The 12,814-nt window shown below is 40.5% G+C and overlaps 1 protein-coding gene across 1 annotated transcript in view; it reads right to left on the reverse strand.

Annotated features, from left to right (window-relative positions):
• Nucleotides 1-604: 604 nt before the first annotated feature.
• POLR3B (RNA polymerase III subunit B) overlaps nucleotides 605-12,814 on the reverse strand; it is a 75,542-nt gene continuing 63,332 nt past the window's right edge. Inside the window, exons 27-28 of the mRNA XM_069002948.1 lie at nucleotides 8,463-8,636; nucleotides 605-4,344 (exon numbers count right to left, since the gene is read on the reverse strand). Coding sequence (XP_068859049.1) covers nucleotides 4,215-4,344; nucleotides 8,463-8,636 — 304 coding nt within the window. The 3' untranslated portion in view covers nucleotides 605-4,214. The remainder of the gene's footprint in view (nucleotides 4,345-8,462; nucleotides 8,637-12,814) is intronic.

Consider the following 12,814-nt stretch of genomic DNA (forward strand, 5'->3'; position numbering starts at 1 on the left):
CTCTCAGCACTGGTCCAGATAATAGCAAAGAGTCACCATCTGGCTGGATTTTACGGTTTGATGAAGTGCTCAGTTTTAAGGCAAGCACGTGTCTGGCACCTGGGGACCGTGGAGCCCTGATCCCAGTTCTGGCACGGTCTTTCTGTGGCCCTGGGCAAGTCACGTCCTCTTCAGAGGAGGGAATTCATCAAGTGCCCCATGGCCCTGCTGAAATGGCAGTGGGCTGTAAAACAATCCTCAGCTCCAACGGGAGGAGAGGCCGGCTGGGGGGCGGGGGGTGCTCTCAGCAGCACTAAGCCAGCTCCCTGCCACACTCCAGAGGTGCTTGTGCTGAGACATGGCTGAGGAAGGCTCCTGTGGGTCACTGTGGGAGAGCTGCAAGCCCTTGTTTCAAGGCTTATGCTCCCTCTCACTAGAGCCATCCTCATTCTCAAGAGCCTTGGGGCAAAGTACAGACACATTTTCAGCCCCTCTCATTTTACAGCTATGTGACACCAGTCACTGTCAGGCTTTACAGGTGTGGTCTGAGCAGGACTTGCAAATCCATTGTCAGGTGCACAGCACTTTTCATTAGTTTCCCATTTGTTACCACTAACCAATGAAATAGTCTTCAGTCTTTATAGGTTTTTAATTATGACAGACTCCCATTTTGCTATAAATAAACCACAGATACTTTTCTATTCACCATTAGAAAACATGGGAAAAGACATAGAGTAAGTTTCATCATCATGAGTCTATGTTTTTCATTGGTTTTCCTCCCTGTTTAAGCAACAAGTAAGGAGTGGAACGAATTAAAAGCTCTCTTTGCAGCACATTGAAGCTTCTTTGCAAGGAAAACTCTTAACAAGATATGGGCATTACAAACAAAACCAATTGTGCTTAGTGGGAGCCCTTTCCATTACTTTCATCTTAAAATTATTACATCTCAGTATGCCTTTTCTTCATAATATATCCTCTTTGAATGCCAAAATTGGCCAGTCTGGTTTAATTTTTCTTTATAGTTTGTTTTTCTCATTTCTATGTTTGGATACATTTACCTTAAAAAAAAAAAAAAGTTAAATACCTGTAAGGGGTATGTAAATGATTTGAAGTGAAGCTGTTTTTCTGAACTCTAAACTAGTGACCTGTGTTGCCCACAGCTCCAAAACTGGCCAGAAGCCCTGTGCTTTGCTCTCTACCCCATAGCCTTCTGCAACTCAGCCCTGGCTTCACTCTGTTTCTCACAACCAAACAGTTGGGCTGGACATGTACAGAACTCAATAGGGTACACAGCATTTAACCTTTTGTCTGCAAAGCAAGTGGCAACTTAAACATACTACACGGAGTTCAGTGTCGTTTCCAACAGCAGCACTCACCTCTAGCTCGTATCAGAAAATGTATTGTATTTGGCATTTTAGCTGGGACTGATGCTCAAGACCTTCTGGCCGAACAGCATTTCTAGAAAGCTTCTCCTGGACACTATATACAAGGAATAAAGAAGTTGCAATGGAATGAAAGCCTTATGGTAGTTTTCTAGCCACAGCTCCTTGTACTACAGCCTTCAGATTTTGTCAGGTGTTGTTCAGAATATGGTATCTTAATTCGGCAGTTAGACAGTGATGGCAGGGTTGATCTGGGCAAGGCCAGCTCCAGCAGTACAGCCATGAGCTGCCATAAGACCTCTTTGTGAAGGCATTCACAGCATAAAAAGGGGGGAGGGGACGTTGTCTGGGAAGATAATTCAAAGGGCTGCAAGGATGAGGCTCACCAGAGGAAAGTAGAGTGACAGCTCTGGGGTTCTGAGAATGTATTTTACCTCATCAGTCCATGCACTGTAATTTTTTCCTGACTGCAGTAGGATTCCTTCCTTGAATTGCAACTTTAACCAACCATATTCCAGGAATCCACAGACATTTGTTCTGCTTCTGCTGCTGGTTTTGTAATGCTTATTCCATTGCCAAGAGATTACTTGCAGGTGTCAATTATGATGGGACATAGGCAGCCTCTTAGAGAGAGGTAAAAATTAAGTATCAGAGTTTCAACTCAAATCTGCACTCAAATAAGCCTCCAGTGTAGGCACAGGCTTAGATTAGGCAGCAGTGATGTGTAAATGCAACTGATGTAGGTATCACCAGAGTGGCAGATAGGGGGTAATGCTCACTTACTGCCAGACATGTCTAATTTCTATGCTCTACTGGATCCATCATTCTTAAGGCTGCCCCTTTCTTCCTAAACCTCAGCTATTACAGAGGATATCCTTCACCCTCACAAAACCCATTCATCCCCACACTTTCATCAGCTTGAGGTGAATGAGCTGCAAGGTTCCTCCTCAGGGCTGCACACAGACTTGTTCTCTCAATGGGGTTACTCATGAGCTCATTCCTTTGTTCCTCCTCCATCTCTGCTGTAACTGCTTCAATTTCCACAGGTGTAATTGTACACATTGCTTAGTCTTTCATGCCCTGCAGCTCCAACCACCCAACCTAGGAGACCACTTAGGAGAGGACTAGGGAGCAAGGACCCTTATCCTCAGTGGGTTTGCATGGTGCCCCACAGCAGCCGCAGCCTTAGAGGCTCACTCCCTCTGCTGGTGCTCCCGAGCCGCAGCTGGGCCATCTCAGGCACCAAAGCAGAGGTTGTTCATTTGGTTGGGGCTTTTGTTAACCTCTTCCTCCAGTATGAAGCAGCACATCACTCTCCTAAAACTCTTTTGTAAATAACCCTGAGCTGTTTGGATCCTGGAAGAGGTACTTCAAGAGGTTTTCCAATCCAGTTGTGCTGTGATGATATGTGTTGTCATGAGTCCAATTGCAAGAAAAAGGGGGGAAAAAAAAGAGAAGAAAAGTAGAATCTATTTCTTCAGGCTTGGTTTTTAAGCCCAAACACAAAAGTACTAGTTTAAGCATTTGGTGGAAGGCTAAAAAGAAACCTACTCAGGCTGATATTCATCTGTGTTCCTTAAGAGCTAAGAAAACAGCAGCAACATGACTGCATGAGCAGTGTCAGGACCAGCACAATCATCAGGATCAGCACACAAAGTTCAGCCATATGAGGAGCCAAAGAGCATCTCAGGACTTCTAGATCATAGGCAGTGTTCTGTATCCCCACTGACCCAGAGTGCTGCTTTTCACTGGAGGACAGGTGAAGTCTGCGCATGTTGATGTCCTTTGCTTAAAAAGTTAACTGCATGCTTTAGTTTAGGTTACTAAATGACTTTTAGTTCATCTACTGCTTTAGTTCTAGGCCTTAGACCTCATGAAAAAATCCAGCTGTTCCCTTTCTAAATCCTTTCATGTCATTCAAACCTGCTTCACTGTCAGTGAAGGATTGTTGTTCTTCATAAGTCTGGTTTTGTTTTGTTCTTAAAATGTTTTGGCTATGTCCATATTTTAAAGAAGTTCTAGAGTCCTCTGTCAGCACACATCATTACCCAGTGTCTGCAGCCTGTCTTTTCAGGGCTTTGAGCCAGTGTATTATCAGATCTACTACCCTCAGAAGGAATGGAATGGATATCTGTGTGCTGTATCATGCACTTGCTACATATGCAGTCACCTCCTCCCCTGACCTTCATGGAAACTGCATACATTTAGTTGAGAGCAGATCACCTGTACAAGCACACCACTGCTTGCACACAAATGCACCCACATGCCGAAATCTCACTCAAAATGTCTCATCTCAAGCTCTCAAGAAAGTAGTTTCATTTCTCTAACACTGACACTACTTTAGAAAATTTTAACGCTTTAACAAACTGCTTTAGGAACAGAAAATGGTTTAGACATTATAAGGCCTTACCATCCTTACACAACTATCAACATATTCAGCCAGTATTATTTAAAACTTTTATTACGTTGGTTTGGAAAACATTTTTAACCTCTGTGAATAAGATGTGTATTTAGCTCTGCTTAAGCCCTAGTCCAGCAAAGACCTTTTCAAACGCAAGCATGGGATTGTTTGAAGTGATCCAAGTGCTTTGCGGGACCATGGCCTTATTCCACAATTCCCAGATGTCCTGTTCATGACTAATCAAGGCTTCAGAACTGCTCCTAGTATATTTTACTGACAGACTTTTCCATGTCAGCTTAAAAACAAGGAGGATATGTAAGAAAATTTTCCTACTGTCTTGCACCTCCCTTCACTCAGGTTTTAGTTTGTTCCTGTTCACCAAAAAAACCTCCCAGTTAGATATGTTGAATTTCAATTTCTTAAGGTATTTTTTTGGGTCTTTTTCATCCTGTTCATTCATTGTACTTAGCTAGTTTTAGCCTAGGTATGATGTTCATGGACTGCAGTTCTTGGAATAAGAGTTTACAGGCATAAGGTATGCGCAGAGAAGACACGTGACAAGATGATTTGCAGTAGTGGCACCTAGGGAAACAAACAAAAACAAAGTTAGAGTTGGTCCATAATTTCTGCGAAAAAAAAACCAATTACCACCAGCTACTGATGTTTTGTTCATCTGCATTTAAACACTGGCCACAGTCCTAGAAGCACCAAATGCCTGAGACACATTTTAGTGCTTAAGTCATAGCTTTAAGCCCTTAAATAATTTGACTGAAGTCAATAGGAGCTTAATGTTAAACCTGCACTTTTCTTGGAGAGCAATCACAATGCTCAGGAGCTAACAGGACTGATTTCTGCTTCTTCAGCACTCACATAAATGTCAACACAAATTCAGCACTGCATAGTGACAGAAAGGAGGTGAACATAGCCAAGTGTTTATGAAAAAAATGGTTAATGGTCCAATTTCTGTGTTATATATATGTCACAAAAAGAGTAGTCAGGAAGAAAGAAGGTTTTTAATATGCAATTTCACCCTATAATGTCTCAAATTATTTCACTTTCCAGAATAGAGGCACTTCTCATCTTACATCTTTAAACTTTAGTCAGGATAGAAAGCCAGTAAAACTGCTTTAACACATATTCTTGGTGCTCTTTGCTCTAATGATCTTAAAAATCAGGGGCGAAAGGATTTTTTGTCATCTAGATATAACCTTATATATAAAGAATATATAGGCTAGTCAGCCATCTTTACAGTATTGGGACTCAAATTCAGTGGTGGTAGAAAATGTTTCTTATAAAAATCAGTTTCCAACCTCCCTATTTCTTCATTCTCCTGTCTATTCCATCTTCTGGTTTTGGAGATTTGAGAAAGACACTCCTTTGGGAACACAAAAACACAGCACTTCCTAATGGTCTAACAAAGCTCTTTTTTTGTTCCTGTGCTTCAAATTTGTATTTCTGGCATAAAGCCTTAACAGTCTGAAGATCCAATTAAGGAAGAATTAGCAAAACTCCTGCAGGTTTCTGTGGTACAGAATGAGGCTGACAGTAAATGCAGGTTTATAACTACTCCCCTAGTCTGTATTTATAAGGATAGGTACATTTTATGGTGGGAGAAGTGACCTAAACGGGAGCCGTTCTCCAATGATGGGGAGGAAGCAGCTGCTCTCAATGGGAGCAGCCTTGCAGGCCCTGGAAGCCTGATGAGACACAACCTTTCTGCTATGAGCACATGTCTGGCATCTGATTACAGCTCCTAGGGACTGAGGAGGAGAGACTACTCACTGCACCCAGGCTCAAAGCTACATGCATCATTCTGGGCCTGCTTTGTACTAGATGGGGACCACCCAGAAAGGTGCACAAAACTCCATCAAACAGAGATCACAGAAACAAGTACTTGAAAGACCATGGGGGTATTAGAATTGACACTAAACTGGTCAGGAAAAGGCAACTGTGCCATTCAAGGCTGAATCTGGACTAGTAACAAAATTTTTTCTTCTCGTATATTTTAAAATGCACATACTGGAGAGATCAGAATAACTCCTCAACTTATCATCAAAAAAGGACCAAATTCTGCTCATTGCATTCAGTGGAGTTCTGCTCCTGAGCACGTGCACAACAGCAAAGTTGGAAAATTTGCATAAACCCAGTAAATCATAATAAGTTTCAACTGCATTTTTTACAGGGATAAATTCTGTCACTGCCACAACAGCCCCCTTCCCTGTGAAAATACCAGTTCAGGCCCCAACACTGATCTGCTGTTACTATCTTGCAGAAAAACATACCCAGGGGCTAGTCCTTGTCTGAGAGGACTCATCCTCCACAAGACAAGTGCCCTTAATGCTAGCCAAACAATGTTTCTAAAAGGTTTCTTGCAGCAATGTCTTATTAATGCCTCAGTCACTGAAAAGGCCCATTTGGAAGTTTCTCTTAATGACTTCGTCTCTACTGTGATGCTCATTATAGGGCCACTTGCTTCAGCTACTGGTAGACACAGTATAAAATTTAGCAGAAACTCTCTTATTGATTACTCTCACACATCAGACAGCTTTTCACAGAATCAGATTGCAAGAATGTCTGACTCTGTCTGAAACAGTAGTTTCTTTCATGGTAATTTAAGGAGTTACTAAACTTTGCTATGAACTTCAAAAAAAGAAATATATTAGCAACACTTTAAAAATAAAATGTAGCGTTACTTCTAAAGTTCAAATTGCTAATTTTTTTCAAGGTATTTTTACATCCTGTGGACTCTGAAAATCTTGAAGGACTGCTCTGAAAGTCAAGGTCTTATTGAAAAAATAATTGAGCCACATCTGCATGTGAGAATTTTTAAATGCAATGCTTTACACAGCTACAAGTGGTTGGTTCCTTGACTTATGGCATGTCCTTCCTTTCACACTACTTCCTACAATTGTTATTTGCATTGCAGTAGTTTTAAGAGACCTGGGTCAGAAAAAAGCCTCACTTCTTACATACACTGAACACACACTAGAGAAAAACAGGACTCTCAAAAGAGTTATGGCACAAGAGCCAGTAGGACCATGCCCAGCTGAAAATAACCAATCACAACAGGATGCCCAGAGCAAGCCTCATCTCTGCTCTGGATTACACATATTTACCCACCTCCGTCTGAACCTTTGCTCCACCAGGAGCAGAACTGCTGCTGCTGTGAGCAGACAAAGGTGGTGCTTGGCTTCTGGCCAGAAGCCACATGCTTCAGAAGAAAGGTCTGACCAAGAGCAGAAACAGTAGCTGTCACTTTTACACATCTACAAACTGAGAATACACCTTACTTTCCTACTTCATTATATCATGGAAAAATCACTCTTGAGGCACTGAAGTGAATAAAGTCCAATTTCCTGCCTCTCCCAATAGATTGATACTGATATCCAAGATGCGGCATGTTTCCAACTGTGCTCTTTTGAGATTTAGAAATTAATCTTTCTCCTCCTCCTTCCAACTCTCCATCTTTCCCCAACATAAATATTAGAGTAACTTGTAACTTGAACCATTTAGTTTTTCTTCCCTTAGTGATGGGATTTCAGGTCACCTGTTTTTGCAAAGCTTGCGAGAACATTGTATCTCAAATTCCTATTGGTCTCACATGTCTGTTTTCTGCTTGGTTAGAACAAAACCAGGTTAAAGCAGAACACTTCCCTTACCTCCAAGACTATAAAAAGAAGCTTGTCTATCTTCTAATAATAGTGGTGTATTTTCAGCATGCTACAGGGCAACTTTAAATCTAACATCTCAAAATTGCTGAAGAGAAAAGATGGTTAAAGCAAAACCCAGTGTGCTGCTACCTGTGGTGAGCTCCACACAGCTTTGACATCCAGTTTTACGCTTCCCCTACATGAAAAACCAGTTTGTTTGCAGGAGACCCAACTCAGTACTGGGTTAGGTGTCAGAGTAAGACAGCAAGACCATTGGCCAGCCTAGAGAGGTTTCCTAGGGACAAGGCATTTAGGCAGAAGCCAGCTGAATTTCCAAACAGACAGCTGCTTCTCTCTCAGGCTCCAACATAGGATCAGTGCATTTGTCTGATGCTTTGAGGAGGAACTCCTTGGTTCACAAGACAACAAAGCAAAAGGCATTTGGGACGGGCACAGCTAAAGAAAGCCAAATGCATGGGATTATGAGCTCCATAGCTAGAGAACAGAAAAGCAGGGAATGTTGCTTTCTTCTATTCTTCTGTGCCCACTCTCACTCTTCAGCCCTGGGAGGTTCAACATGGGATTGTACCAGAAGATGTGTGACTAGCCCAACCAGTAACCTCATTTCTGATGGCAGAAGCATCAGGTACGTTGACACCGCTGTTTTCCCCTTTTCAAAAAATAGATGATATATGGGATTGGGTGTTTGATAATCCTTTGCAAGGGTGGGATGGAAAGTCAGCAGTGGGATGGAAGGACAGCAGACAGACTGAAGGGAACAGCCTGGCTGTGGAAGAGAATACCTGTGCCCCCACAACAGGAGAGATCCGTGGCCCATTGACTACACACTCAATTCAGTCCTAACTTCAACCAGACCACAATAAAGAATCATTCCCTGTCACCAATTTTCCAAATACCCATTTTGAACATTGACACTGCTTTTAAATGAAATGCATGGGACTGTTAATTGGTGCCTGTGAGCACTTGAAAACTGAGAAGTACTGCAACCAAGGGCAAGGTTCTATTACACAGAGGGGCTTGAAAACTTACCAGCCAGAGTACCCCAGCAAGCCACACTGTCCACAAACATCCACTTCGAAGGCATCACTTGAAATCATCAGTCTCTCCAATAAAAGCATGCTGGCTCCATAACCTATCAAACAATCCCGTTCCATCTCTCCAAGACGTAAACCACCATCACGGGATCGACCTTCAGTGGGTTGCCTTTGAAACAAGTATTTGAGAAAATGCAGTAAGCATTCAAAAACATACATTTATGACTCTAGCCTGCCTTCAAACTGCAGGAACAGCACAGCATGAATGGACTTTACCAACCAGAACTGCTGATCTCACAAATGTGTTGCTCCTGTACCTGCAATACGATGCGGTTCTGTAAAGTGGCAACTGCAGCATCAGGCCACAGCTCTTTACCTCACATAATGTAGCTGAATAAGCGAAAACAAAAAGATTTCTAAGAGTATCCAAGACAATCTGGACACAGATTTGGCACTCTTTCTTGATGAGACATTATCGTTTGTAGCTTACAAAATGAAACAATTTTCAGCAGCTAATGAATCAATCATCAACCTAATGTTTCAGCTGAACTACAGCTAAGACTAATTTCTAAAATAAAGATGGTTTTGGTATGTGAGAGAATATCAAAATAAATCAGCAAACAAATAGTACACATATTGCTAACTCATGACTGAAACACTTTTTTTTTTTAAAGTGACATTTATCTAGTTTATTTTTTTCATGTATGATGGCTAATAGACTAATTTTTGTGTTCTGTAGGTTCCTCTACACAAGTCAAACTCTTATTTACTGTCTGGGGGAACTCACTGTCCTTATGGTGCTAGAGGAAAATTTTAATAAAGCAATCAAGTATACACTAAAGATTTTGAGGTAAGAAGATAAAGTACCATGTATTATCTAACATTAAGACTGCTTAAGTCAATTTTTTTGTTGGACACAGTCAAAATTTCTATCCTCATGTTTGTCATACTGCAAGTTCATAGTATCAGTTCTACTCTTATGTACCAGCACAGTGATGTAGTACTTAGGTTGCAAATATTAGAGCAAACTATGAGGCAAAACCAGTCCTGAACTCCTGCAGCACAAATATACTGCATGCATTTTAATAAATATTTCCGTTTCAGTATATTCCCTGAAACATGACAGCAAAGAGAAGGAATTTAAAAGATGTTACTGAGCTTCACTGCTCCCTGAAACCTCATGTTTATGTGCTGTTTCTGACACCTGTAGTAGTGTAATGCACCTAAAATATTCAATGACAGATCTGGCCCAATAGTTTTGGAGTATATTTTGTTTCTATTATTTCAAACAACAGAATTTGTTAAGCTTACTAAAGATATTAATAATAAGGTTTTGCCAACTTACTGCAACTCAGAGAAAAGAATTTATAAAAGCCTTCAACATCTAATAATCTTTTGTAACATGTAAAAAGTAAGCCTAATTACCCGAACAAAATATCTTCTAAAGATGCAAGTTGTATTTGCTTTTAGGGGGAAGTAGTTTCTCTTACTCTGACCCCACTGGAACCTTAAAACTAATCTGCTTCTAATTCAAATTGTCCTTTTCATTCATATAACCCTCTGTTTTTCCCATTGTGGGGAGAATGGATAGAAGTTGTTTACATCCTGATTAAACTCCTCAGGGCCCCCTCCCCAGATGATGGCACCATCATTGCTCAGATGCTGTTTTAAAGGACTAACCCTGGGGTGAATGCAGTTTCTCTTCTGAAATGCCAAGAGGCAGATTTTAAAAGAAGTTTGGACCTCTAATGAATCAGGCATTTGCTACAGTGCTAGAAGTGCCCAAGTTATTTTTATGAACTGACTTCAATAATACTATTTAATGCACAAGTCTGCTTTCAGAAGTTTCACCAGATGCTGTTCTACAGGACAAAATGACAAAATAGCTTTATAAATGTGAGCCCAAATAAAGTCTCAACTCAATTATGAGAGGATAAAATCTCTGGAAAAATTATGGGGTCTCAACTCCATGGGTAGATATGACATGGGTCTTCAACAGATAGAGGGTGAAGATTTTTAAGGAAGATGAAATTCCATTTAAAAAAATACAAAAAGCTCCCCAAACAACAACAACAAAAAGCCACAACCAAAATAAAACCAAATTTAACCTTTAGCTGTTAAGTTTCACTCCCACTGTCAGCATGATCTCATTGTAAGAAAACAAAACAAAATCCTGCCTACCTAAAAAGTAGTTTTCTAAAGTACCAAAAATTTCAATATTATTGAGCCTTTGAAATGAGTCTATCTTCTGCTTCCTAAGATTATCAGATTCTTCTTCCAGCTCACATGAGTTTTAAAATTCCTCATACAAAAAGTTGTTTAAAATGTTAAAACAGTACTTATAAAGCATTTGTCCTTCCCCTTTCCCTCTATACACATGTACACTGCAGCTGTTGCCCTGGGCAACTAACTTCTTTCTTTACTCTAAATATAACATCAGAAAACAAAGCAGACTCCTGAAAATAATATTGGGAGTATCATTAAAAAGAGATATTTTTAATGTTAAGGAAAAATGTAAGTTCTTAAAATGCTAAATAAAATGCAGTGACTCTTTAAATAAAAAAATTAAGTGATCATTCTATTTAACTGCTGCCTTTAGAAAAAAAAATCATAAACAATTAACTTCAGTGTTTTTAAGCACATTAAGAATTTATTTGCACTAATTCTGCATTTTCTGCAAGAACAGTGGGTTCAGCTGAATGGTCTTATTCCTTGTTTCACTAGCCAGTGGGGGAAATAAGACCCCCATGGTCTCAGCAGATCTCCCTTGTGCCTGCCAGGGATAGCTAGTGGCTAGCTTGAAATGGAGTTGTTTGCTGAAATACTGATCTCCAAGAAGTGGAACATTACCTAAAAAACACTGCCTGAAGGAGGAGGGCATCCTGTGCTTGCAGAGCCCCAGAGCACAGAGAGGAGCCCTGACCGGTGCTTGTCCCATTGCTCCCCTGCAGCACAACAGGACCTGGCACATCTGACATGTCCAAAGGACACACAGGTGGCAGCTCTGACAGTGTCCATCGAAACAACTACACACACAGAAAGCTGATATTGCTCTCTTGTAAGAAACATTAACAGCAGCTTATCTATTAAAAAGATTTAGCAGGACTGTGTATCAGGGCAACACCACCACTGTTACACATTAATTGTCAACTACCCACAGCATTGAAATTGAGGATTGCATTTCAAGTACCAGTCCAGAGGGCAACATCCTGGTGGGTTTTGACCGTGTTAACAAAGAGTTCTGCTTTGCAATTCTGCAAAGTCTTGTTTTCATCAGAACAATAGTTAGAATCAGTGATGATCAAGAAGCTCCAGTATTCTGCCTTATTCCAGATGGAAATACAGCTTTGCTCTGTCACTTAAGGTACATTTGATATATAATAAAATGCATTTCAAGGCAATGACAGCCAAATTCCACATTGGAAGCTGTTATATGATTACTTTTAAAATCAAAAAAGAATGTTAGATGGAATCTACTCTCCAGGAAGTGCAAAGGATGATAAAACAATAGCGAATATGAAAGCTGGCAATGCAGACTCTCAAGCAGAGGCAATGGCAATAACAAATGTTTAATTATTTGAGGAGAAAAAAGAAAATTCCTGAAAGACTAGTCAAGAGGCAGCATAAATTGAACATCCACTAGCTTTCCTGAAAGTCAAATAAGGAGGCCTAGTTACATAGTATGATGCCAGTGACTGAACAAAGAGTCTGCAGAAAGTAAGGGGTGGGGGAAATCACACAACCTTCATCTTTACATATAAACATTACATTGACTTGGTATTTAAGTTTCATTTAAATTCAGTATCTCTAAACAGCTGAGAAGTTGGGGAGGCAATACAAAGGCAGATCAAGGGATTTGGGTAAGCCAGGAGTTCCAGTAAATCCTGTGTACTGTAAGCTAAGACAGGGAGTTTTCATTTTCATGTGAAGGACCAATATAATGCTTAACACACTGAAGAACAGAAAATGGGGCAGACAGCCTATTATTTGGGAATATAATTTATGTTTATCTAAGCAAGCAGCTGTGCTTGTGCTACACCTGCTTTTCTCAATGCGGTTGATGAAAAAGTTCAGACAAGAATTACAAAACCTTTTCATGATTTCTTTCCCAGTTCAACCATTGGTATTTACTTCCATGGAAAGCATGAGTTTGTCCTATAGACAGTGTGAGGTTGGAAAGCAAAAAGGCATGGGAAATATGCAATGAAAAGCCAAAGAGGAAGATACCTCTGTATCAGGTACAGCAGAGACCTGCCCCTCCATTCTCTAATAGCACATCAACAGATAGAAGCTGCATTTATCAAGAGCTGTTGTGCAACCAGGCAAAGCAAAAGAAGTGGATCCTCA

Source organism: Aphelocoma coerulescens, chromosome 1A (genome assembly GCF_041296385.1).
Source record: "Aphelocoma coerulescens isolate FSJ_1873_10779 chromosome 1A, UR_Acoe_1.0, whole genome shotgun sequence".
Taxonomy (NCBI): Eukaryota; Metazoa; Chordata; class Aves; order Passeriformes; family Corvidae; genus Aphelocoma; species Aphelocoma coerulescens.